Source organism: Brienomyrus brachyistius, chromosome 2 (genome assembly GCF_023856365.1).
Source record: "Brienomyrus brachyistius isolate T26 chromosome 2, BBRACH_0.4, whole genome shotgun sequence".
NCBI lineage: Eukaryota > Metazoa > Chordata > Actinopteri > Osteoglossiformes > Mormyridae > Brienomyrus > Brienomyrus brachyistius.
The window spans coordinates 3,846,787-3,874,306 of NC_064534.1; the positions used below are offsets into that span (position 1 = coordinate 3,846,787).

Consider the following 27,520-nt stretch of genomic DNA (forward strand, 5'->3'; position numbering starts at 1 on the left):
CTTCGCCTCAGTACTTGAGTACACCAGCAGATGGCGGTAGTCCATCGCGGAACATGTGCTACAATTTTGTCCCGTAACGGAATTTTAAAACTAAGACAAAAACATAATACAATGTGATGATCTAGATGCAATTTTCAATCTTCTGAAAACATCAAACATTGTGCAAATAAGGTCACGGAGTAGAAATAAACAGCAACTCGGTGTATTCATTTTTGGCAGGTTTCTGTGATAGTTGCACCTGCTTATTAATCTAACAAGGAAATCTTTATATGAGTTGCATAAAAATTATATCCATTTATAATTAGACATTACAAATGTTCCGAGGGTAACAAGCACATTGGTGATAATTTGAAATTAATGATGAAACTCAGGAAATGAAGTAGGCAAATATTTTATTTATTGATTTGTTTATTTGCTTGTTGTTACCTACATCTGCCACTATAGTGACGTACTTACGATGTCCCTAGTAATGGAGGCGTTGCTCCTTCATCCACACGTGTGAACAGGCTAACAGGATAGGGGTGTTTCTCTGCAGCCACCGTCCGGACAGGGTGTTACCCGGCTCTTGCGTCGAGGCAGGGTTCACGCTCACGCTGATTCTCTTCCAGGCAATGAATCCTTAGCGTGTCGGACGGCTGCCCCCGTTAATAGGACAAGCGGGAGACCGGGAAGACCAGCTGCAGCCTGTCTGAGTGAGTGACCCCGCCAGAGATGTGGAGATATACGAGCACCATAGCCTGCGCCTTTCTGCTGTCCCAATATGCCGCCGCGCAGAATAAGGTGAGTCTGGTGTCTCCGCTTTCGAGAAGTACCTGAAGTCTTATCATTGCGCGTTTCTTATTGGCAATCCGGGGGTCTTTATATTAATGGTCGACACTTTATTTTCTAGGTTTAACACGTCTAATTGCTCTGTAATAAGACAGAAGTCCAAATTTAAAAAATCTCATATATGACTTGCATACAAAACACTTTACTTTTAAATTGCATTTAAATATAAATGTGCATTAATTGCTTGAGGGGGCGACAGATTTGTTTGCGTGACGATTCATTTGTAAATTGTACCACATATATTCGCATTGTTTTCAATTTCATTGGTATCCTGCGTATGAACTTATTCCTTGACCCCCAAAAATAGCATGCATTGATTTGTGTTGCAAAACAGTCATTGTGTTGAAATGGACTTTTATTGGCAATTTGTGGCCCTGTGTTGAAACGAAATAATTTTAAATGGGGACAGGTCATGTTATTGCTCTCAGAAATCGGACATGGGCTACACGTCTAAAACTATTCAAGTCAGCAATACTAATAGCCTAATACAAAGAGAGCCGAGTCCTTGTCATTTAGGCTCCTTGCAGTGGCTCCTTGTCTTGCATGTGGTCGGTCGGTGTAACTGCGCTTCGCTTGTTGGCGGCTGCGCTGCGCGTAAACGCCACCGCTACATTTCGGTGCGAAAGAAACCAAATTAGAGATTGAAACGGCGGCTTTGTGCCACCGTACAGGGTATTTCACTTACACCCGTTGTCTCTGTTGTTAAGTGCTTTCAAGGCGCTGATATTTCAACTGTGCGCAGCTGTCGCTACATAATCTATCGTAACGTCGCCAGCTGGAATAATTCAGCCTTAAATAAAAGCTGGATATTTTTACAACAACTCGGTTTAAGGCAGGTACGTCTCCAGATGACTGACGAGCGCTGGCCGATCGGGTACTGACTAATTGATTCATTTCCCTGGATTCCAGTAAAGCTTAAACTGATTTACCATTATCACACTGTGCAAACAAACATTATTTTTAATTCGCCTTTTACAATTTATTGTATACTTCTTGGCACTGCTAAGGGTTTTAAACTAGCCTATAATGTGGCCAGACTTGTTTTCTAATATAAAAAGTTAGACTCAAACCCCTAATCGAAGAAGTTTAATGCACATGAGGGATTAATAACTGTTATGTGAATGAAAATGTTCGTTGAAAGCTGATTACACTTCGAGGAGCAGAATATTGCTAAAAAGATAAAATGATGCCATTTTCTCCCACGATTTAGAATATTGGGAGTATTGATCTTATTATCATACAATCTCCTACTGTCCATCTCATTTATATAAAATAACTATTTTGTAACGTAATGTAATTATGAGCTGAAAGCCGACTTCCCTGATTTATGAGACCGTCTCGTTTCCAATGTTATTGTTATTTTTCGCTTTGGTTTTAAATCCCGTTACAATATTTCAGTCCTCAAATGAAAACGCATGCAATGAATGACACTCCTGGGGTGATTTTATCGTGGGGGAGTATAGTTTTTATAACTTGGGTATTTTTTATTTACATTTATTTCCATGGTTAAAGTGCCATGAGGTAAAGCAGGAGTCGCAGGTTGTATATTACCTAACTGTTACCCACAGGGTAATAAGTGTCCTGGTTGCTAAGGAACAGCACTAATAAATACAATCGACAGTCCATGTCCCAGAAGATGCAGATCTGGTCCAATAAAATAACATCAGCTGTGTAAATATGCAGGATAACATGGAGGCTCAGATATCAGTGCTGTAGTCATGCCTCTCTCAGGCAGTGGATTCAGTATCTTTGTGTGACGTTTGCGTGTTCTATGCGTTTGTTCCATGTACTGCGGCTTCACCCTGCAGCCCATAAAATGTGTGCTTTGGTGAACCGGGCTCTCTGTATTGGCCGTACTGTGTGATTCTGCATGTGTCCTCTGATGGACTGGCATCCTGTCCAGGGCATCCCCACCCTAATCCCCCACGCTTTCTGTCACCCTTTTTGAGGATGGCTAGATATGAAATGGAGGCTAATAACCAAATGGTGACACATGAGATGCGCGTGTGTGTTTGGGTGTTGGTGGGTCATTCTCCCACTGGAGTCCACACTGGAGTCCACACTGGAGTCCTAGCGTTTCGCACCATTCTGGACAAACTACGAATGATGGATTCCTCACATACCGTGGAAAGTGCCCAGGAGCAGCTATTGTGGTGATATATAAAAACGAATTTAATTTAATTCTGCCATCTGCATCCTGAAGTGTTTCACTGGATTGTACTGGATAAGTGATTTTTCTTGGGCGTCGCGAATCCTAAATCAGGCACAAAAGTGTCCGTAATTACGGAGAGGTTGAGCTTTCCTGTAAAACATCTCCATCACAGAAGGACCTCTGCACTCCCTTATATAAATCATTCTGCATGTAACAGAATCCATTCGTGTTCACATTGTAATACGGACATATGACTTTAGGGATGGACGCGTGAACCAAGGCGTGCATATATAAATAAAAATATAAATAAAAAAATGGACTGGGGAGGCATGGTGGTGCAGTGGTTAGCACTGTTGCCTCACACCTCTGGGACCCGGGTTCGAGTCTCCGCCTGGGTCACATGTGTGCGGAGTTTGCCTGTTCTCCCTATGTCGTTGTGGGGTTTCCTCCAGGTACTCCGGTTTCCCCCCCACAGTCCAAAAACATGCTGAGGCTAATTGGACTTGCTAAATTGCCCGTAGGTGTGAATGGTGTGTGAGTGTGCCCTGTGATGGGCTGGCCCCCCATCCTGCGTGCCCATTGCTTCCGGGATAGTCTCCGGACCCCCCCGCGATCCAGTTGGATAAGTGGTTTGGAAAATGGATGGATGGAAATAATGGACTGGTGCTGAGCCCCACCAATCAATAACCCCATTCAGCAGCTCTTTTATAAAAGTCCTCCGCAGGCATGTGCTGTCAGTGTATTTCACTTGTACAATAGCTCAGTTTGTCTGCAGATGCTGTCAGAGAGGAGCTGCATGCCAGCTCACAGTGGGGTCAGAGTGCAGATCGCAGCGCACTACAGCACACATTACCTCTATTAATATGGCCCGAATGGTGCATTGGGGAGCCGTGCATCAGGGAGCCGTGCATCAAGGCCGGCATTCCTGTCGGCCTGCGTCACCGTTAATTTCACCAGCGAGTCTGAAAAGCTGCCTTATAACAGGCGTTTGAAGGGGTTAGCAAGACGCACAACGCTGCTGCCACCATTCAGAGGAATGGTCGTGTGGTCACCTCTCCAGCCACGGGTTCGAATCCCCATTCTGTGTGCAGTTTGCATGTTATCTTCATGATTTGACAGTTTCCTCCAGCAGTCCAAGGACATGCAGGCTGGCTAACGGTGTCTGTCGCCTTTAGGTGTGAATGTGCTTTGTGATGGACTGGCACTCCATCCAGGATGAACCTTAGCACTGTACCCTGCACTGCCTGCAATAGACTGTGTGACCTGGTCCTGACCTAGTGGTTGGATGACAGACAGATCGAAATATTTCCACAGCCATTGGCAGTTAGATGAGAGTGAAATGCATAGACAGTAAGACAGTTGATTCTCTGTCATGTATAATAGTGTCCCGATTTGTCAGTCGCTTGGCTCCCTTTTGGTCCTCAGCTCTTATGCTCACAGAGCTTCATGCTCATTTCACTCAAAGCTTGCATACCTTTTAATTGTTGTATATGACTGATTAATACAAGTAGCGCAGTGTCGTAACCGCCACACCCCCTGCTGGTCGTTGGTAGCAATGGAATGGAAGAATGAGGCACCTGCTTGTCCACACCTCCGGGGAGAATGACGGTCACGTCTGCATGACCCGTGGATCGTGTTTCGGGGAATTCAGTGGCCGGGCTGCTCTGTTCCCATGGAGACTGTCCATGACATCAGAGCACAGAGGGCGGGGTGGCTGAGTGAGGACAGCAGGAGAGGTAATGAGATGGACCACAGGCTGCTTGCGTGAGCTTATGCATTTCGGACAATATGGCTGGTTCTGCATGTGCGTGGGTCAGAGGTCAAATCCGTCATAACGCACTCTTCCTGGTCCGCCTGCATTCCGTTACCCACAATTCCACCTGGCTGAGTTCCGTGTGTGGTGATTTTCCGAGTCGCCTGGAGTTATGAGAGAGGAAATCGCGCTTCCTATTCTCCTCTATAAAAAGACCACGTGTGTCTAGCACATTCCAAGTTTGGTCAGTTCATCATCCCTCAGTTTCCCTGAAGAAGCTGCACTCTTGTGACAATGGTTTTTATTGCACCATTTGGTCAGTGACAGCACCTAGGGGGTTAACAAGTCACGGCTTGTGTTTGCGCCGCCGCCGCTGCCCCCCACCCCCTTCGTAAGACGTGCTCTTATCCGGCAGACTGCAAACCGCTTGCTGTGAAGGATACCCTTCCCCTCGCCGATAACAGCAAGGGCTCCAGAGCCACTTTGTATGATGATAGCTAGTGCCCCCCCCAAATAATGGTACTACAGGCGAGAACAGAGACTCAGAGAGCACCGAATGGACCTTATCAGGCTTTTAAACTCTTATTGTAGTGCGTTCTGCAACCACCAGTCTTGCGCATATTTATTTCTCTGTTGTTGATTGTATTGGTATGTGTGTGTTTCTTTTATTTAGTCTATTTTCTCGGCCCATAAAAGCTGGAAGTAATGGAGAGGAGGGTTGGCGTTATTTATCACAGTGATGACAGCGTGTCAGTCCCGGCATGTCTGTGGCGTCATGAACAACCGCAGACTGAAGTGTGCGCGCGCGTGTGTGTGTGTGTGTGTTTGTGTGTGTCTCAGGTCAACAATAACCCAGAATAAAGTTCAAAATCTGACATTAGCAATATAGCTTCGTAGTCTGGGGGGGGGGGTCCTCAGGGGGCTCTGCTGTCTCTCTGATAGCTGCAGCAGAGGAGGCTGATTGTGCGTGTGATGTGAGGTCATTGGAACGGAGTAGAGACAGGAGACCAAGACCGCTCTGCTGGTGAGGACACAGAGGAGGAGGCTGGGTCCCCTTGGCCCTGGTGGATTCACTCTAAAGGTCAAAGGTCAGGAGATGAGGTAGAGCCCCGTGGTACCACCCATTTTGCAGGATGAACCGTGGATTTCCTGCAAGCTCCTGTACTGAGTGTGAAATCATCCCTACTTTGAGTGTGACACAGAAGCTTCTGCAGGTTCTAACCTTGTAGGTTTTTAATCAGCTTTCTTAGTGGCTACGCTGCTGCTGATGGACTCCATTCCTGCATCACTCATTTCCATGGTGACAAATGAAGCAATTAGAGAGCGGAGAACAAATATGCTGCACGACTGTCAGCGATTAGCAGCTACCTACGCACTTCCTGGTCAGGAGAAGCCATTGATTAACTACCATTTTAAATCCCAGGACTCGGTGTGACGTGACATCATATAGAAACGCCCATATGACATATTGTATCATATTCATGGTTTCTACCACTATCTCATCTCAACTCCTTGTGCTCTTTTGCCTTCTCTTTAATTTGCGAATTGCCTCGTCTGTCATAGTTTGTTCTAAATCTGCTTGCTTGTTTCATTGAGGTCACTGTCTACCAGAAACCTTCATCTGGCCCGCGCTGGAATTCCTGTACAATTACATTAAATAACTCTTGCATGACCCATTCCCCAAAGTGAGTTTCCTGTCTTTCTCCATGGTGTACATCACTTACACCGTGCTCAGTGGCAGAGTTGTAAAAACGTATCGCACTACATTTCACAGAGAAAAATCGCTTGCCCTGATGATAATCCATCCATCCATCCATTTTCCAAACCGCTTATCCTACTGGGTCGCGGGGGGTCCGGAGCCTATCCCGGAAGCAACGGGCACGAGGCAGGGAACAACCCAGGATGGGGGGCCAGCCCATCGCAGGCCCTGATGATAATGAAATTCTTTAACCTCATCATCATTGTCTTGTTTTAAATTATGGAAATGATATTTTATGTAGCAGATGTAGTAGATGTAGAATGTAGAACTGAGAGAGCAGAGTGAATGAAATTCTTTAACCTCATCATCATTGTCTTGTTTTAAATTATGGAAATGATATTTTATGTAGCGGATGTAGTAGATGTAGAATGTAGAACTGAGAGAGCAGAGTCAGCCAGTGCCTGGAATAACTGGGGGTTAAGCACCTCGCTGAAGGAGCTTATGGTGACATCACTCAGCCAACCATGGGATTCAAACTAATGGCCTTCTAATCATAATCACAGGGTCCTAACTCACACACCACTGTCTATCTTTGGGATTTGTAGTAACCCTGCCTTTAAAAGATCGTAGCATGTTTTTATAGGGGGAATTTTGAAGCGCCCCACAATGACATGGGTGGAACCTGCAAACTCCACAAACATGGAACCATAGTGAAAACAGAGACCCCCGTTCTCGAGGTGCGAACCGGTGGTTCTAATCAGGATCTAATCACTGTGCCACCACACCAACCCAAAATATCATAAAAATAACCAATTTTAGTATTGGGTGTCAAAAAATCAGGCAGCTTTTCCTGGTGCGACAGACCACACTGAGCGAAGCTTCTCATTCCAGCACCAGACAGATGTAATCAAAATAACGACAATTAAATCGGGCCAAACGAACAAAAGCTTATTGGTTCTCATGGGTCCAGAAATTGGGGCTCCACTGATGTCTTGAAATGGAGACTTATAAGGCCACCTTTTACCACCGGAAAAAACAGGTTATCTATGGACAAAGATTCTGCAGGCTGTGCTTACTGATCCTCTGGAGGTGGTGCATCCTTCAGCATGATGGGGCGTTGGGTCTGTGAGTGGAAGGTCTGTGGTTCAAATCCCATGGTCAGTAGAGTGATGCCACAATAGGGCCCCTGAGCAAGACCCTTAAAAGACTAGAGACTGGTCACTGTTTTCCTAAAAGTAGTGTGTCGCTTTATATAAAAGCATTTATTAAAATGTATGTTCATGATCCAAGTATCAGACACACTGAACAAAAGAGGTTGTAATGGATTGGATGAGACCACAATGAAATGATTGACCACAAACTACACCACAGACTGCACGGATGGTCCAGGGAGGTGTCAAACTTTTGGGTTTTGATGAGAAGTGCTTTGGGGCATTTCGGCCTTCTCCAGACTGTCCAGCATGCAGCTGAAGCTGCTTTCTGTCATTGGCAGAACCATCAATTCTGCATTGCGTCGGCAGATGCTGCAGAAGGATATCAAGGCCTCCCATCTGTGGCTTGAAACCGAGCAGAAGGTGGATCTCCACAGCAGGATGATGATCCTAAATGGCACGGAAATGTCCAGATGAATGAGCACAGATAGGCCCTGATAGACCAGACCCAAATTCCAGTGAAACATTCTGGCAGGACATGGAGCTTCCTAATTCAGGAGTTAAGATAAGTCTGATCAACTAAAAAAATGTGTAAGGAGTCCACCGAGATCCCCCACAGGGTAGTTTGAGATCATCTGAACATTCATGGCCCTTCGATCTACTGCCCTTGAAGAAATAGTTTGGGTTCCTCACGCTGTGGGTTCCTTCACTGACCTCGCTGTTCTCTTCAGAACTGAAACACAGTCAGAGCACCTTGTTCCTGCATTTGCAGCGTTGACACAAACTGAATGTAAATTTTGGTGAGAGGTGGGCGGTCCTAAGAGGGGGAGCGGTCCTGCTGAATGCTGACATACGGACAGCCGGTCGCCATTTGAGACCGCCATCGGATCAGTGACCCGTATCGGGTTGGCTGCCGCTTTATGATCTCCACGGTGCCGTGCTCGAATTCCTGTGGGATTACACGCGCTCTGATCCTCCACCGCGCATTAAAATGCTTTCTGGACATAAGACTTATTGCGTTTCTATGTGGCAGAGACTTCGATTTCGCCTTTTATCACAGCAACATGCTTTACTGGCTGTATTTGTCATTCTGTGTTTCCTTTTCCGCGAAGGTGCACTTGGGGGTGGTAGGTTTTGGATTTCTTTTGACTAAAAAATAGATTTCTATATAAAACATGTTAAGCGGCTAAACGTCAGGTAACCACCAGAGGTGGAAAGTTCAGGACCAGAAGGTACAGATCCAGACCAAGGTTTTGTTTCACCCAGTCAGTTGAATCTCTGTGAATGTGATGGCATGAAGCACAGAGTCTCTAGGACAGTGGTTCTCAAACTCGGTCCTCGGGCCCCACTGCCCTGCTTGTTTTCCTGCTATCCCTGCCCCACACACAAGTCCCAGCTGTCTTTCAGCTTCTGATTGGCTGAACACACCTGATCCAGGTAATCAGTAGTGTGTGGGGCAGGGATAGCTGGAGGACAAGCAGGGCAGTGGGTCCTGAGGACCGGGTTTGAGAACCACGGGTCTTGAAGGTGCCGAGGGAAGACGGACGTTCTTCCCCCTCACAGATGGACAGTCTGCGCCCAGGGTCAGTATCTACACTCTGATGCGGAAATGCTACGACCATCGACGTTAGTGAAGCAGCACTTTAATGAAGAGGCAGCTCCCTCCCACCGGAGCGCTACATAAATAGCCTTCCAAGAAGACAACGGGGGTGAGGGGTCTGAGGATGACGATCAGGCCTGTTCCTAATGACATGATTGAATTACCCAGTATGTAGGAACAGAGTGAAGCTCCACCGCAGCCTGAAGGAAGCGAGAAGACAGAATCGCCACGGACACGCCTGCAAGGTCCTGCTTCTGTAGGTGGAAATGCTCGCCGAGTTTGTGATGATATAGGATCAACAAAGCGATTAAAAGTGCGTCCTGTAGAAGGCACATCTACGGCAAGGCGGAGTATGCAGTCAGCGTGCAGGATCGCTTGCTTGTAAATATAGTTAATCGTAAAGCACGGGGGCGTGATATGTACTGTAGAGTGCAGGCAGGCGTCCAGATCTCACTGATGATTTACAAGCGGGAGTTAAAGGAAAGCTCCGGAGATTCATGCAGTCACTGTTTGCATTTGTTCTAGTTTTCTAATTGTGGCCAAGACAAACTAGCACCAAGTGACAAAACACAGCGCAGGACAAGGAATGTGGGTCGGTGCTGGCTTATGGGGCCCTGTCAAGGGCTTTAATGATTACTGAGAACTGAGGGTGTTTATTTCAGCTCTCATTAGACTGTTATTACTGCCAGGCAGTGATCTTATACTGTCTCATAGCAGAAAGGGGTGGGGTTTCTCCTCAAAAAAACATTCTGATTGGTCCATAGATGGCAAATGAAAGGCAGGGGAGGGGACTGTTGGGCACGAACCAAACCTCAGAACCATCTTTCCTCGAGATGACGTTTGTCATTCTGTTTACTCCTTGCCTAAGTGAAGCGATCACTTTTAGGTCAGCCATGTGATTTACCTCAGCCTTTTACAGCCTCGAATTCTTCCACAAGTTTACACAAGCTGTTTCTCAGAGAGCCGAGGAGACGGATGCAATGCTGTTTCATAACTACGGGCGCGTTCTTATTGTTAATAATGAGTCACTGGGTCTGATCATTATTATATTGTTAGGGAAACATCCTAACTCTGACATCTGAACCTCGGATCGTACTGCTGAGGATCGACAGTCGATTTCACATCTCCATCATCAAAATATCATGGAAAACTGGCAATGAGAGCATGTTCAGTTATGTATTGGATAACTAAACATTTTTGAGATGATGTTCTCCTGTACTGTTCAGTACACTAGGGCAAAGAGTAATTATTTTGCATCCCACACCCTTTGAAGCCTCTTAAAATTGTTTTGCTTCAGACCGGCGTGGTTGCAGACAAGGGAAAGTGGGCCAGGTCTGAGAATCTTATGCACACCAGTGGGTCGAGCAAAGGGCAACCTAGACGTGTGCCTAAGAGACTGTAAATTTCTGGGGGCTGCTTTTGTGTTGTTGAATCAGGCACTTAAAGTGTTTCTGGCTCGTAACAAAATGAGATCATTTAAGTATGAGTAAGAGTATGTTGAAAGTTGCCTTGATTGAAGATGCCCATGAAGAGAATCTTTTGGTTGACATGGCACAGGACCTGCCTCCCATTCCTCTTGGGGGGGTGATGGCGGGGGTGCTGACTTCACAAACTGAAAGCACGCGGGATGTTAATCTGTAAGCATGCATCTTTCCATAGCACCCTCCCTCCGAAGGCAGCTGCATTCCTGCAGTAATGAGCGTCTCGTCACATCGCTGATCTGTTTACCTTGATGGCTTGCCCTGCTTTGAAAGTGGACATGCCAGTCTTGGCTGTTTGCCCAGAGAACACAACACAGACGCTCTGCAGTCTCACGCACCGGCTCACACCAAGCAGCGCCCTCAAAGCCTCTGCTTCTCTACAGGCATTTCCACTGATCCAGCTTTCACATTTTGAAAATGCAAACTGAAAATCCATTAATGGAAACACTCAAATTTTGGAAAAAAAAACCCTTCAAATATTGTAAATAAAGTTTTGACTGCTTGAGGTAGTTTTTCTGAGTCGACAGAAGTAATTCACAAAACTGCAACGGAAACTAAATTAGCAAATTAATAGATATGACAAATAGTTCTTCAAGCACTGCTAACCTGTGGAAAACCTGCCCCACTTTGAAGCACGAGACACAGATCTTGATCTCGCAGAATGATAAATGGAGACTATTGTTTACGTGATGTCATTAATGGAGAAACCCCCTGTTCGCAATTGCACTTTTATTTACTGAAATGCTGCTCAGAATTTGTGAATATCTTTAACAGAAACTCGTTTACTGACAGGAAGCTACTAATTCCTGAATCGCCGCGAAGATCGTTATCATCACACTGCAGCGTCAACTCAACTAATTTCTTGACCCTGATCGGTTTTGCCAAGGCAGGATGCTTCACCGGTCTGCTTCCACAATTAATATATTAGTTCCACCCCCCCCCCCCACACACACACACACACACATACACACACACACACACACACACACACACACAGGGAAATAGTATTTAGCCCCACTGCAGACTGAGGGTAATTGAGACAGCGGACAAGCTGTCACAGTCAGTCACCTGAAACGAAACGTGACCCCCACTCGTGACCTCAGAGCGTGACCTCTTTAGGTTGATCCCCTTCATTCGGGTAATTACACAATAAGGGCTGAAGGTAGGGGGGTACATGGGGGCAGCCCCCATAATCTTAGGAAGGCTCTGTCCTTTCAAGCGGGCCGACCACTTGTGGACCCCCCTCATAGCAGGCTATGGTAGTGCAGATTGCTCTCCCACAAAGGTGTCCTTTGACAACAAAGTATGGTTGATCCCACAGGAACTGCTACAAGTGACCGTTCAGGAGGCGTGCCCCAAAACAAACCCCTAACCTTCCTCAGTAAAACAAGCTCAGAAGATCATTTTGCCATGTTCGTAATTGTGTTTTAATATCTTTTTGGCAGGTTTACTGGATGAGGAGCCAGACCTAAAAGCAAAATCCCAGCCAGATAGAGAGCCAGCCAGGATACTCTTGACTTAATGAACTATAATTGTCACAATAAACACCCAGCCGTGAAAGCAGACAAAGTGTAATGAAAAGATAATAAATATAATGAGGCCGCGGGATGTGTAAATCACTCCGGGCTTTCCAAGGACAGCTGTGTGCAGATGAATTAGCGTCTTTGCGTCACAAGTCAGATGTTTGTACACTGTGCAAAATGTGTTTAAGTATATTTAAGCTCCAGAGATTTTAAGAATTATTAGAGTGTGATTTAGCAAATTAAGAAAGAGCATGGCAACAGCTGCATCAGTCACTGAGGAATTAAATACACGTTTCTTACTATAGTAACACCGTTTGGGATAAAATGTGTTATATCAGGCTGCAAACATCCTGGGCAGGATGCCAGTGCGCCACAGGGTGCACACATGCGAGAAAGGCTTCATTAGAAATGCTGGTTTGCATGAGTACAGAAAGATAATGATAAATGTATAAGAAATTAGATACAGTGATACAGTGTATCTCCCCCCACATGTTTGTAACATAATGGTGGCTGAGTGCTGAACTCTAAGTTCAGACTGACCTGGGCTTCATTCCACCGGTTCTGCAAGTGGGGGCACATGTGGGCTGGTCTGTAAACTTCCCTAGAGGAGGACGTCAGGGTGAGCGGTACTGTGGGGCTAAGTGAGACACGTTAGGGGGGGACATGCTGGGTAGTCGGACGGTCCACGGTGCGGCTACCAGATCAGGGGCTTTATTAGTAAGATCAGGGGGGGAAAAGCAAGAAAACAAGAGACTACGAGGGTCTAAACACGGGCGGGGGGGAAATAAGAACTAAGGGAGTAACACAGGAACAAACACAGCAACTAACACAGCATGTACATATAACCCGGAGCAAACACAGGAACAACCACAACATCCGACTGAAGACTAAAGCAAGGGCAGGTACTTAAATTCAGACATGACGAGGACCAACAAGAGACAGGTGTGGGCAGTAATAAGCACTGGGAACAAAAGCACAGGTGAGGGCAATCAAACACTAGGGCAGACTAGGATAACAAAGGTAATGAACAGTACTGCAACACAGAACAGGGAGCAAAACATGGAACCACAGAGAAATACACCATTGCACAACTAACACAAAAATAACCCAACGACCATAATGTTGAATGGGGACCCTGGATGACACAGCTTCCATCAAGTCATGCGGTGGCCTGGGGAACAGGGGAGCACACAAGAGGCGGGATGGCCAGTGACACCTGCTGGCCAAACAGGGAACAGACATCAGTCAGGGACCGATCCTGACAGGAATACCTCCGGTTTTGAGCTGTTAACATGCATAGACCTTCGTGCTGATGCTGGGAGCTGTGCCCATGGGCAGAACCCAACTGGTAATCACACACAAAGGATGCATCTGCAGCCTCTTAGGGTTTCTTGCAGATGAACACTAAACACAGGCATGAACATCGAAATATGTACAGGAAACACAAAGAATGTGGTGCACAGGGAATTCTGGGTCTTTGTTGGGGAGCGATTTTAATTGTAAGTTACTTTAATGGCATAAATGGCAGGTGTCAGCAAGAGTGTAAATTACACGGCCTTATTCAGAGCCTCAGTCTGGTAATAGCATGTCCCAAGTGACTCTCCCACCCACGTCTTTGCACCTGCTCTGTGTCGCTTTGATAACCTGAAGCTGAGTGATGACAGGGTGTGTGTCATGTAGATACAGTATCATGTTGTGGGGAAGAAATGACCCCACAATGTGATTTAAAAAAAAATATATATATATATATTTTGTTGCTGTAGGGACCATTTTTTTAGTCCCCACAAGGGGAAGCTCAGTTTCATAAAACTCTATGACTGCAAAAAAATAAAAATGCCAAAAGTCTCGTATTTTGTTTGGTTACTTACGGTTAAGGTTAAGGCAGGGTGGGGGTTAAGGTTGCCATGTTGGGTCATTAACCTCTTTAGCTTGCTGTTTAGTTGGCTTGTTAACTGTTGTCTTTTAGCTCCATCCATCCATTTGGCCCGCGAAATATAATCTGTACATAACACACACAAATACGCTCTTTACAAACACTTGTTTATTTAAGTGCATGGATAACATTCAAACCTCAAACTCTGGGCGTGTGATTCTGCCACTCCCCAACCCCATGCCACAAATATTTGGTGATATTTTGTTTTCGTTTTATATTTATTTAAGGCACCACATCTCCCAATTTTTGTAATTTTTTTCCACTTTGTATCTGATGACTATAAAAGGTTTAGGCACTACACAGGGTCTCTGATTATTAGTTCATTATTATTATGCCAAACAATTTATTCTTCAATACATGTCGATCCAGGGGCCTGTACTATGAAGCGTGGTTACTGGCTTATCGGGGTCACTTGTCGGATTTAAGGTGGTCTAGGCAAAATGTAAGTGAACGAATATGAAGTCCATTTAAACTGTGGTACCTTAAATCCGACAAATTACCCCGATAAGGCAGTAACCCCACTTCGTAGTACAGGCCACGGGCAGAATACAGGATGGTGGCAGCCGGCTCGGTGCACCATCCTGGCGGGGCTGCGAGTTGACCGCCCGCGGGTCTGACTCGGTGACTACTCTGGCACACGGGGGCTCACTTCAAAGGGGGGGCGGTTACAGCGGGAGTTATGATCACACTGAATGCTCCGTTTCTGTTTGTGTTAAGCCATTCCTACGGAAACAGAGTTTGCATCCTTGGAACCGCGTCTGGTAAAAACAGCAGGCCTTCAGCCCCCCCGCTGCAACGGTAACGGCGGCCCGTTTCTCTGCGGATCCGCGGCCGTGTGGCGCATAAAGAGACGGACGCTCCGTTGCCATGTTTGCGCACAGTCCCGCTTCGGGATTTCCACTCCCAGCAGATAATCGTAAGCAGGAACTCTGTGGAACATCTAAGAAGGGCTTTTCACAGCTGTTGGGAATCCCGTGCCAGAGGCTGTTAATGTCACTTAAATGGAATGATGCTATGAAAAAAGACGGTAATTCCCTCGATGTTCCTGATGTTGCTGTCTTGGTCGCTGAATAGTCCTGCTTGGTTTGTTCTTTGTTTGGTAGATGTTCTGTAGCTCCTGCCCCAGTCCTGCTTTAGCTGGTCACTCACTGGAAGCTCAGCCGAGCTGCACTAATGCTTCAGCTTCACTTATACTTACGCTTGTAATGTGCTCTTTGCCTCACTTGTACGTTTATTTGCACAAAATCCTCTGCTAATTAAATGTAATATAAAGCACAGAACGTTACGGAATCACTTCAGGAACAGAACTCTGACAGAGGAGCATAAACTCTCATTTTAATAGATTTGAGTTACCAGAGCATCAGCTGGGACTTCAGATCCACATAAATGGGCTACACAGTATGGAGTATTACAGTAATGTTCCAAAGTAGGGATTTCAAATACGGAGAGTCAGGTAGTCGGATTAAGGATATGAATGGGGGGTCACTCCTGCTGAACCACTGCTTGATGTGTATGTCTCCTAAAAAATATCCAGGCGTATAAATAGGTAAGAAAAAGTCACAGAAGAGTAACACAGGGATGAAAGATTACTAATGAATTTGCTTATCTTGCAGATCTTCGGGGAGACGGAGCCCGTGCGCATGACCTCGGAAGGTTCCGACTGCCGCTGTAAGTGCGTCATGCGGCCCCTGAGCCGGGATGCCTGCAGCCGGCTGCGTAGCGGCAGCGCCCGTCCGGAGGACTTCTACGCGGTGGAGACGGTCAGCTCCGGGTCGGACTGCCGGTGCTCCTGCACTGCTCCGCCGTCTTCGCTCAATCCCTGTGAGAATGAATGGCGGATGGAGAAGCTGAAGAAGCAGGCGCCTGAACTGCTTAAGGTGATGGGGGGGGGGGGGGGTGGCTGGCAGAGAGAGTGTGGTGCGCTCGCGCTCAGCGCTGCTTCAGTCTTTCTGTTTGTGCCGACTTGGGCCATAATTCGTACAGAGGGGGCAGTCATTAACCAATGACATGCTTTGAATCGGTGAGTGACAGGGCAGGGAGCACTCCGGAGGCCAGTCAGCTTTCAGCCTGCGCCAGTACCCCTGTAAGCCCCGCCCCTGTATATGCCCAGGGGTCAGTCATGGAAATGTGGGCGAAGTCACAAAAATGCACATGACTCTTCTGCGGTTCCAGGGAAAGGGCTCAACTGGGATACACCTCTGAAACTCCACAGGCGGGTAAAAGCGTGGTGGACTGATAGACGGATGAGGATGATGGACCTGATGGAAGACAGAACAATGCAGTTGATTCAGGCGTTCTTCCTGCTTTATTGCGCTACCCCCAAACATTAATGCTGTCATTGCGCTGGGTTGCAGCCATCTTAGTCGGTTCGTCATTGTTGTGCTCTGACGTTAGTGTCCTTTGTGGAAATCTGATGACTGCAGATGCTGATGTACTTGTTTTGGCTTTTCGACACACTTTCGTATGCAAAAATGAGGGCGGCGTGTGAGTGTTTGTGAGATGGGGGGAGGGGGGTAGCTGCGGAGACTGTCCAGCAGCTAGAGGAAGTGATTGCTGACTGCAGCCAGTGAATTCACTGTTTCTCAAAAAGGAGGACGGTTTTCCCATTCAGCATGCGGAACAATCCAGAACAATCGGTTTTTGGGAATCGCATATGTAGAAGTGACCCTGGAATGATGCAGCGTGAAGCGTCGTCTTGTCCTTCTTGGGATGAGTGTCGCACAGCAGTCTGCTGCGTACCGTCATATGAAGGTGGTCTCATCGGCTGGCAGATTGCACACATCTATCTTTACATGTCTAACGTGTCTTTATTGGTACAGTTTTTATTTTCACTAAATAATTAATTTTCATTAAATGAATTGAGTGGTAAAATCATCCATCCATCAGCTTAGCCGGCACAGTCACAGGAAGCCTGGAGCCTATCCCATAAAACGCAGAGCACAAGGCAGGGGTGCTGTAGATTGCATTACAATACATTACACCACAATTCACCCATTTTCCAGACCACTTATCCTACTGGGTCGTGGGGGGTCCGGAGCCTATCCCAGAAGCAACGGGCACGAGGCAGGGAACAACCGAGGATGGTGGGCCAGCCCATCGCAGGGCACACTCACACACCATTCACTCACACATGCATTCCTATGGGCAATTTAGCAACTCCAATTAGCCTCAGCATGTTTTTGGACTGTGGGGGGAAACCGGAGTATCTGGAGGAAACCCCACGACGACATGGGGAGAACATGCAAACTCCACACACATGTGACCCAGGCGGAGACTCGAACCCGGGTCCCAGAGGTGTGAGGCCACAGTGCTAACCACTGCACCACCATGCCGCCACCCTAATCTACCTAACCACTGCACCACCATGCCGCCCCACAATTCATTCAGTAAACTGAATTTCAATTAAGACCTTGGGGCAGTTAAGATGCTGGGCACTTTTAATTTTGCTTTGGCACATTCTTTCAGCGAGTCTGAATGCGTCGCTTTCTCAGTGGTAGAAGGTCGAAGGTTGTGTCTCCTCCTAGGTGCAGCTTTATGTCAGGAAATGTTGACTCGGGGTTCTTTGACGTCGACACTAACTTTAGGTTCACAGACGACGGACCCCGAGGACCTCTGTCGCTAAGGCTCTCAAAAGGCGGCAGAAGCTCGGGGCGTGGGAAAAGGGGACGCGCCGATGTCCGAGATTCACATAAATGTACGGATTTGACTATATTTTGATAGCATTCTGATTAGTGATTGTAACCGGGATTCTGTGGATTTTGGGACACCGTCATTTGAAGCAGTGCTTGGGTTTGTGTGATAATATTTTGATGGCAGCTGATCGACCAGACAGATTCTTGGGAAAGGAGGGAACCGCGAGATGACTGAGGTAACGATCTGAAGCGGCAGTTGGAGCTGGAACTGATGGTGCTTTTTCACCCGCGACGCTGCTATCGGATCTGCTGCGGATTAGAGACGCACCGAGCGAAACTGGATACCGGCAAACCGTGGAAATCACTGACACGCATTCAGCGTGCCTATCTGGCCGTATAAAGTTGGCAGGGAAATTAATCCTGTGCAAATGAATGCTGCTTTATGCTTCCTGTGCACTTATGAATTTCGTTTTACATACATATGACGTGTGTGTGTGTGTGTGTGTGTGTGTGTGTGTGTGTGTGTGTGTGTGTGTGTGTGTGTGTATGTACATGTGAACGGGTGGATGTGATTTGTGAATTTGTCATGTGTATCTAATGTCTCATAGATAGATAGATAGATAGATAGATAGATAGATAGCAATGAGCCACATTTAGAAATCTTAATGTTTTTTAGTCTGTCCAAATGTAGCCATGAAAGACTCTGTCCAAGGGTACAATAGCAGGAGGCTCTGTTGGCTGACTAACACCTATACTGCCTGCTTCTCCTTGCAGCTTCAGTCCATGGTGGATCTGCTAGAGGGGACACTGTACAGCATGGACCTCCTGAAGGTACACTCCTACATGAACAAGGTGGTCTCTCGCATGAACGACCTGGAGGAGGTAAGGCGGGAGAAATGCTCTCTGGCTACTGATCGCAGAGGTCGTGGTTCTGTCTCGATTTCCTGCCGCTCGATACTGCATGGCCTTTCCAAATACTGTGGCTCGCTGCGGCTGTGCAACTGATTTAATCCTCATTGAGTCCAAAGCTCTTGCTGCTAATTGAAATGAAAAGTGAAATACGGCAAAGAAACCAGAGTAGTTTTCTCTGCCAAGTCAGGAGGAAGGAGAACAGATGGTTCACGAACCACTGCTGCCGGAAGACTGGAGTTTATCATGCAAATGCAGTTCAGTAGTCAAATTATTTTACTAAGCTGTAAAATGTGTAAACTGCCAGGTTTCTCTTTGGGGTTAAATCTGCCATTTCATTATGAGAAGGTCAGAGGACAAGTGAAGCCTTGCTTATTTTCCCAATGTTTAAACCTGAATTTGCTCTCCATGTCTGGCCTCCTCCTTCTAGACCATCAAGACTAACCTGACCAGAGAGAATGACTTTGTGAAGGACAGTGTCATCAATCTGACCAATCAGCTGAAGCGTTATGAAAACTATTCGGACATCATGATAAGCATCAAGAAGGAGATCTCCAGTTTGGGCTTGCAGCTACTGCAGAAGGACACTGCAGGCCATGACGGCAAATCCCAGGTATTACAGAGGACCCCTGCTATAGCTCATTGACCTGCAAATATTTGAACCAATCAAAGGCAAAGAGCCAACTTCATTTAGAGCTCTTGGAGCCTGAATTACTGTTTGTGTATGGTCCTTAACTTCAAAGTGCAAATTTAAGTTTATAACCACTTTAAAGTACATTCTTTGTAGAGCAGAGTCTGTTTACACAACAATGATGAGTCCAGTGATCATTCCAACATCTGATGAACATGAAAATGAGGCAATTAAATATTGGGCTTAACAAAGGCACTGGGTACATGACATCACTGTGTTGGAGTTTCATCAAACTCTCCTTCCCGCAGGAGACCACAGCAGGAAACTCCAAGGAGACTGGAAAGTTCTCCAACAAAAAGGTCCCAGCAGTCAATCCGCCTCCCAAGCCTGCAAAGGAGAAGCCCACAAAACCCAAGAAGGAGCCCGCAAAGGCAGTCAAGCCCATTAAGCCGGCCGACCCTACGAACAAGACCAAGGTGGCAGGTCATCAGCCAGGGGTCATCAGGGGCATCACCTACTACAAAGCTGGCAGTGTGGGGGACGTCAAACACAGCTCCAGCACCAAAGGTAAGGTGGACCTCTGGGTTGCCATCAGAATGAAAGTCATTTTTCCCAGACATTTCATGCATATTTTGGAATTTTCAAAAGATGTCCCAGAATTTGGCAAGGACTACAAACACATTCAAGGCGGAAAGGGCAGTTGGTCAACTGGATCACTCAAAACTGGAGACCCAGGAAGAGAGACCATCTTCATCCCAGACTAAACTAATGTGGCAGTAGGAGAAAGAAGAGTCTGTTAGATGTGCACTTGTCTGGGGTTTGATAATGCTCCCACTGCCCCACTCTGACTGTGGTGGCGATACTAGAATCTCTAAAAGCACACAGACGTCTTTGTAGACGCCCCACTATGTGTACTATACTGTTTCTTTCATTGAATATTTTGTTCCTGTTTAAAAAAAGTAACTCTGTACCCAACCCCCACTCAATGTAACACTCCAGACAGTCTTTGTCTTGTAGGAACATGAAGCCAAGTTTGTCGTGGTACCTAAAATACGAGGATGAGCTTCACACCTCCAAGGCCCTCGGCCTGGTTTCTATCGGTTTCGTGTGTGTGGACTTTGCATGTTCATTCTGTCATTATCTCTGTTTCCTCCAGACACTCTGGTTTCCAAGTAACTTGTACAAGTTCCTCATGACTTGCGTCCTGCCATATCTGGGACAGACGTCTAGGCTTAGAGAGACCATACACTGGGTATATGATTATGGAAACTAGATCTCCATCCCAAAAACAGTTCCCACAACATCCTGCGATTCAGTATCTCCTTGGCTCATGCCAGCCTTCTCCTGCACTTTCAGTGCTCCCACACCCACAGCCATATTTGCTTTGGCCTCCCTGAACTTCCTTGAACATGTCCCACTGTCAACACCTTGCAAGGAACTCTGTCACCATGGTAGCATGGCTTTGGGAAGTACACTCGACCATGTTGATCCCTTGTGGTTTGGATGATACTGAATGACTAGAGACACTGGATGCGTATCAAAGTCCTGGGCTATAGCCTAAATCCAGCAGCGCATGAGACATCGGAAAAGAATCTCGATCTATGGAAAAACAGGGTGGATTTCAATGCTCTTTAGAAAGCAGAAGTAAAATGAACGTAAAAAAGAAATTGTGTTTTTAGAAGACAACAATGAGTACAACCGCTCATAACAATAGACAGTACTGAAATTTATTGAACAGGAGTTTAAGACAAGCTGTTCTTGAAAACAAAACATTTGGCGGGCTGAAGATCATGCAGTCTCATATTTTCATGCGAAGACTTCCAGTGACTTCCTGTGTTCGCCTTAAGGCAGTTCTTTGTGGACACGAATAGAATGTCAACTTTGTTTTCAGAGCTTCACAAGAGCAGCTATCCCCCCATTCTGAAAGATGCACAGTTTCCTGTCTGTTCTGAGGAACATTCCAGCAAACGAAGGGCCAGTCCTGCAGTGGGAAGCTGACACTTACAAATTATTCATGTTTCCCCAACTATTTTCAAACCGACATCTTTATGATTTTTGTCGCATGGTCATCCTTTTGTAATATAGACTAAATCGATTATTACGGTTCTAATTTAATTAATTTAGCAAAATTCCAGTTTAAAAACTTCTGGTCAAGGCAGTGATTTGCTGACAGAAAATGGCGTGATTAGCTTTTAGTGGGAATCCAACTTACCGTACCTAGACACATCACAGGCTGAGTGCTAAACCCCCAATGAATCAGAACGAGCTCCGAATTATCTGTTTACCTTAGATGTTCCAAACCACCATGTTCTCAGCTGGAGAATTTCATACTTCCTGGGCTGATTCCTAAAGACATTTCAGTGCCATTGTCATCGTAACTTCAGAGAGAGTGAATGCGAGGTACATATGATGACCCTCAGACAGATTAGGTCTCTGGACTGAGTCCCTGATGTCTTTCAATCCAAGCGACGGCCCTGATCTTTACTATTACCTGCGATTCAGTTAAACCTTTGAAACAACATCCAGCTCATCATCGCAGAGTAAAGTGACATTATTCAAAAAGTAAATGCCATCAGTAGGAACATCTGCTGAGCCGCCAGTCTCTGATCACAAATAAGGTGAGCAAAAGAGACCCACTGTGACGTAAAGAACCACCCATTACCCACAAGTCCATCACGCTATTGTCACATGGTGTGGTGGCTGATTTTGTTTGTTTCTTTCACATATTTTAAATGAGCATCTTCTCCCTAAAGTAACTATAGTGAACATCTTTAATCACAGTAAGAGTAAAACAGAGAGTTAATCGAGGCTGAAGCACAAGGTCTGTATGCCATATCATTTGGATAGGAAACTATCACGATATATTTGTTTCTTTGGTTCCGTGGAAATTTCTCTCACCTTCACCGGATGTCACTGTAGCCAATACGTATATCGACAAATATTGTCAAGGACAATGACGACCATCAAAATTGAAGAAGACATCATTACTAGACAAACGGGATAATCGGTTTGTGTCCCATTGTACTATTTGTACTTCTGTAATCAGAAGGTCATTGTTTCAAATTCCAGGGTCCACAGATTGATTTCATTCCTTGGGCCTAGACCCCCCCCCCCCAATTGCTCCAGGAACTATCTGACCCTGCTTTCACAATTGTATGTCACGTTGGGTATAAGTATCTGTTAAATAAAATGTAAAATGTACAATTGCTAGGAGATCTTCATTTGACGGCAGTATCACAAGGGACATAGACAGGATGGTCCTTCATGCACTCGCTGTGTTTGCACTTCTCTTCCCTTCCTTGTTGTCCTGAGCTGTTCCATCCACGCTTCTAGTTTCATGCCGGCATAGTGTGGAGCGCAGGTGCAGCCGTGCTCTTCTCAGACCTCGAAGCAGGTAGACAGAGGACAGGGAAGGAGGAGCCCACTGGCTTTGGCCCCCAGGATCTGTTCATTGTCTTTGGAGAAATATTCAGAACTTTCTGGAAGCATCCCAGGAAGCCATGGAATGCTGAGCGCAAACAGAATGAGGCTATGCTGGGTTACGGGGTGGGGGGGGGGTGTTTAAGCACAATGTGGAAGTCCGCTTCATTAATGGTGGGTTTCTTTTGATGCCTGGCTGGAGAATCGAGGCTGTAATCTCTGATACCGTTGTGGCTCGGAGGAGGGAAACGCCAAAGAGGGATTTACTGATGTAGCCTCTCTGTCTGTCCCACAGACGGTTCGGCCAAAGTCCACGTGGCCCATGACTCCAGAGAGGCTCACTCCGGCGACAGGAGCTCCGAGGCCACTGTGGAGACCACTGAAGCCAGTAAGGCGGTGCCAACCACCACCACCACCACCACCACCCTAGCCACACCGACAACCAGCGGCACCACTGAGTCCGCCACCATGACCACCACGGCCCGGCCCGAGAGACCAGCGCCAACCATAGTGTTGGTGCTGGACAACTCCGATAACAGCAGTTGGGTCGTTCCTAACCGCTCAGGTATGCCACCTGGTTGGGGCTCTCTCTGCTTTACCGTTACCGTGAGCTCATGTTCCATGAACGCTTCAATGAAACGTTCACCTACCCTCTAACACTTTGTATCTGTGGTGCTGGCCAATGACAGTGAAGGACTTGGACTGCGAGGGCACGATAGCCTCCGTGGAGCCGCCGGAAAAGCAGCACAGCTATGGGCGCAATGAAGGAGCCTGGATGAAGGACCCTGTCGCCAAGGACTCCAAGATCTATGTCACCAACTATTACTATGGCAACAACCTCGTCGAATTCCGAAACCTGGAGAATTTCCAGCAAGGTGAGCCATTCTTTTGAGGATGCAAAATCTGTATAGTTCAGTTTCTGTATGGCAAGACAACCATGTATTAATATCAATATGTGGACTTTATACCCAAATATTATTTTTGAAATAACTCGCGATGTCCATTTTTTTTCAGTTCTTTTTTCGATGAATGCAAGAATTACGCATTTTGAAAGGATGTCGCTTTTACAAAGATTAGTCTTACTAGTGGGGGGGAAAAAATGCGATTTTCAGATAAATAAGCCACAGCAGATTGAAGACTACACAGGGACCTTTGTCTAAATATGGGAAGGAGGTTAATGCGGAAACGACCTTGTGAGGACGCACTCCTATGGGCTGCGGTCATGTGCTTAGAGCAGACACCGGCCTCGCCGGTCCTCAGCGAATCAGACAGCATTAATCTAGGCCCCTGCCTTTTAAATCACCCTGGGTCTTACACCGAGAGGGATCCATGTGCTTCTGCTTATGTTCCCACTCTATCATTTCTCCATTCCTTGGCTTAACTGCATTCCTTTAAGTCTTCAGTTCTCCTCTCATTTTATTCCAATAACCCATTAATACAGCTGGGATAGTCTGTTTGTTTAATAAGGTAAAATATATTTTATGAAGATTATGAAGTGTACCTTGTACATGACAGGAGGGTAAGGAATGCTGAACACAAGCAGTCAGACCACACTGGGTCATCTTTCAGAGCATTTCTATGGTATCAGGAATAGCCCGATTCTGACAGTAAAGCTCTGGTTTTGTCTCCAGGCCGATGGAGTAACCTGTACAAGCTTCCATATAACTGGATTGGCACTGGTCACGTGGTCTACAACGGTGCTTTCTACTACAACCGGGCCTTCACCAAGAACATCATCAAGTACGACCTGAGGATGCGCTACGTGGCAGCTTGGACTCTGCTGCACGATGTGGTCTATGAAGACACCACGCCCTGGAAGTGGCGCGGCCACTCGGACATCGACTTCGCGGTGGACGAGAGCGGCCTGTGGGTCATTTACCCAAGCGCTGATGACGACTACTCTCAACAGGAGGTCATCGTCATTAGCAAGCTGGACCCGGGGGACCTGTCAGTGCGGAAGGAGACCACTTGGCGGACGGGCCTGAAGCGAAACTCCTTTGGCAACTGTTTTATCGTCTGCGGCGTGCTGTACGCCATCAACGTCTACAATCAGAAGGAGGGGGTGTTGTCCTACGCGTACGACACGCACACCGACACCGAGGCGGAGCCCGGGCTACCCTTCACCAATGAGTACTCCTTCACCACACAAATCGACTACAACCCCAAGGAGAGGGTCCTGTACGCATGGGACAATGGGCACCAGCTAACCTATCGCATAGTCTTTGTGGGTCACTGACCACCACATGGGTTCCTGTCCCGCAACTCAAATCCGTCTGTTCACCAAGCACTTTTTTTATTCTCTGACTAGTTTTACTTTATATGTCTTTAAATACTGTTGGGTATCCTTTTTTTGGGGGTCAAGGCAGTAACAAGAACTGTTTGAACTATGCTACAGCATGTAACATGTTCTTGAATTAATGTCTTTTTAAAGAGTTTGATGCTTTGGATTTGTTATTTCTTCAGAAAGGCCCTACACTGTTATACGTTGATATGTAGTCAAGAGCGTTATCAGCCTAAGCAATCAAGAAACGTCGACAACAATGGATCAGTTGAACACATGCTACAGCATGCTTTCACAATGCCAAGCGAGTTACTATGAGTGAAACAGCCTTAATGCTTCAATTTTGCAGATGAAGTCTATAACAAACTCATCGCTTTCGAGTTAAACAAATAAGTTTGGTTAAAATGTTTACAAACTGTGGATCATGTTTTCATCACAACAGCTCTTTTTGTTTTAGAAAGCAGTTTAAAATAATAGCTTCATATAAACAACAACACATGTGCCTTTAGCTATTTGCATCAACTGTAAATGTCCTCAGATGCTCAGTGCTACATCTGGGTGACAAATATTTGTACTTTAGTAGACTGACAAGTAGAGGCATTAATACTGACTTAGTGGAGAATCTTGTACACATATACACTCAGTGACCACTTTATTAGACACACCTAACTAGTACATGGTAGGATCCACTTTATTAGGTACACCTAACTAGTACCTGGTAGGACCCTATTTATTAGACACACATAACTAGTACCTGGTAGGACCCACTTTATTAGACACACCTAGTTAGTAACAGGTAGGTCCCACTTTATTAGACACACCTAGCTAGTACCTAGTAGGACTCACTTTATTAGACACACATAACTAGTACTGGGTAGGACCCACTTTATTAGACACACATAAAGTGGATCCTACCCGGTACTAGTTATTAGGTACACATAACTAGTACTGGGTAGGACCCACTTTATTAGACACACATAAAGTGGATCCTACCCGGTACTAGTTATTAGGTACACATAACTAGTACCGGGTAGGACCCACTTTATTAGACACACCTAGCTAGTACCGGGTAGGTCCCACTTTATTAGACACATCTAGCTAGTACCGGCTAGAACCCCTTTATTAGACACACCTAGCTAGTACCGGGTAGGTCCCACTTTATTAGACACACATAACTAGTACCGGGTAGGTCCCAATTTATTAGACACACCTAGTTAGTACCAGGTAGGTCCCACTTTATTAGACACACCTAGCTAGTACTGTAAAGGGTAGATTAGTTGTGGGTTCAGAGATGACTTTACTGCGCACCACTGTTGTACTGAGCTGCTCTTTATGCACATCCTATTAGCTTTACAGGGTCTGGCTGTTCTCCTCTGAGGTCTCCCTTTAACTAGGTGTTTTCATCCAAAGATCCTCCCCTGCCTCGATGGTTCTCTGTACACTCTACACCAGGGCTGCCCAGTCCTGCTCCTGGAGAGATACCACCCTGCAGAGCTTAGGTACAGCCCTACCTTAACACACCTGATACAGATAATCAGGTCCTTCAGTATTGCCTCAGTATTAGAGTCGGCTATGTTGAAGTTAAGCTGGTTCTCATACTGAGATATAACGGAAGGGCCTGGTTATCTGAATCAGGTGTGTTAAGTTAGGGCTGTACCTAAGCTCTGCAGGGTGGTAGCTCTCCAGGAGCAGGACTGGGCAGCCCTGCTCTTGCCTCGCCGGTCCTCAGCGAATCAGACAGCATTAATCTAGGCTCCTGCCTTTTAAATCACCCTGGGTCTTACACCGCGAGGGATCCATGTGCTTCTGCTTATTGTCCCCAAAAACCAGGAAGGTGGCTGTTTTTGAGGTGCAGGGACCACCATGTCTCACAGACACAATAACACCATGTTCGAAATGGCATGAATCTCAGACATTCTAATGCTTAGTCACAGTTCAGGGTAAGCAGCTGGTGTACCTAATCATCTGGCCACCAAAATCATATTTTTATGAAGTTGTTCATATATGTTCCTTCAGAATCGGTTAGCAATACTCAAACATACACGTCATGGCAGACATAGTAATCATTATATATATATGGTTGCACATTACAATTGATTTCTGGCAAATTGTATTTTATTCTCAAAATGTCTTATTTTGTAAAATAGTGTCTGTAAATAACTTGTCATTTGTTGGTATGGTTTTTACTAAAACATGTGTAACTCTAACAATTACTTTCTAAAACTCCCACATGTCCTATACTGAATTGTTTCATTCAGCAATTAACTGACATAAATTGTCATTTAAATTCTCGGCACCAGATATTACCTGAAGCTATTAGCTACGTATTTTCTACACATAACTGACAGAAATAATGTATATTTTACTTCTTGTTTTCACAAGACATTGAATTTTGCTACAATTGAGAAATGTTCATGTTCTTTCCTAGGTTCATATTCTGTGTTTTGTGTTTTTGTAAAATATCTGGCTTGTAGGCGCCTGAAGACACTCTGGATGTCTTGAGAATAAATGTAAAGATTAAAGATAA

At 46.0% G+C, this 27,520-nt stretch overlaps 1 protein-coding gene across 2 annotated transcripts; it reads left to right on the forward strand.

The window, feature by feature from the left end:
• The first annotated feature begins 472 nt into the window (after nucleotides 1-472).
• Nucleotides 473-27,520, forward strand: olfml2a (olfactomedin-like 2A). Of its 2 annotated transcripts, none has more exons than XM_048988834.1 (9): nucleotides 473-780; nucleotides 15,734-15,997; nucleotides 18,527-18,634; nucleotides 19,092-19,274; nucleotides 19,601-19,859; nucleotides 23,008-23,277; nucleotides 23,402-23,587; nucleotides 24,344-25,925; nucleotides 26,004-27,520. In XM_048988834.1, exons 1-8 carry the CDS (start codon nucleotides 712-714, stop codon nucleotides 24,946-24,948), a joined length of 1,944 nt encoding a protein of 647 aa, XP_048844791.1. In that variant the 5' UTR covers nucleotides 473-711; the 3' UTR covers nucleotides 24,949-25,925; nucleotides 26,004-27,520. The 2 variants fall into 2 exon arrangements, with proteins under 2 accessions (XP_048844791.1, XP_048844800.1); XM_048988843.1 differs by having other exon boundaries at nucleotides 24,344-25,789; nucleotides 26,218-27,520.

Bases quoted from the DNA above. Each gene is read 5' to 3' on its own strand.
- olfml2a (XM_048988834.1), top strand. From the start codon at position 712: ATGTGGAGATATACGAGCACCATAGCCTGCGCCTTTCTGCTGTCCCAA. The intron at 19,860-23,007 runs GTAAGGTGGACC...TCTGTCCCACAG, and splicing joins ACACAGCTCCAGCACCAAAG to ACGGTTCGGCCAAAGTCCAC. The intron at 23,588-24,343 runs GTGAGCCATTCT...TTTTGTCTCCAG, and splicing joins CCTGGAGAATTTCCAGCAAG to GCCGATGGAGTAACCTGTAC.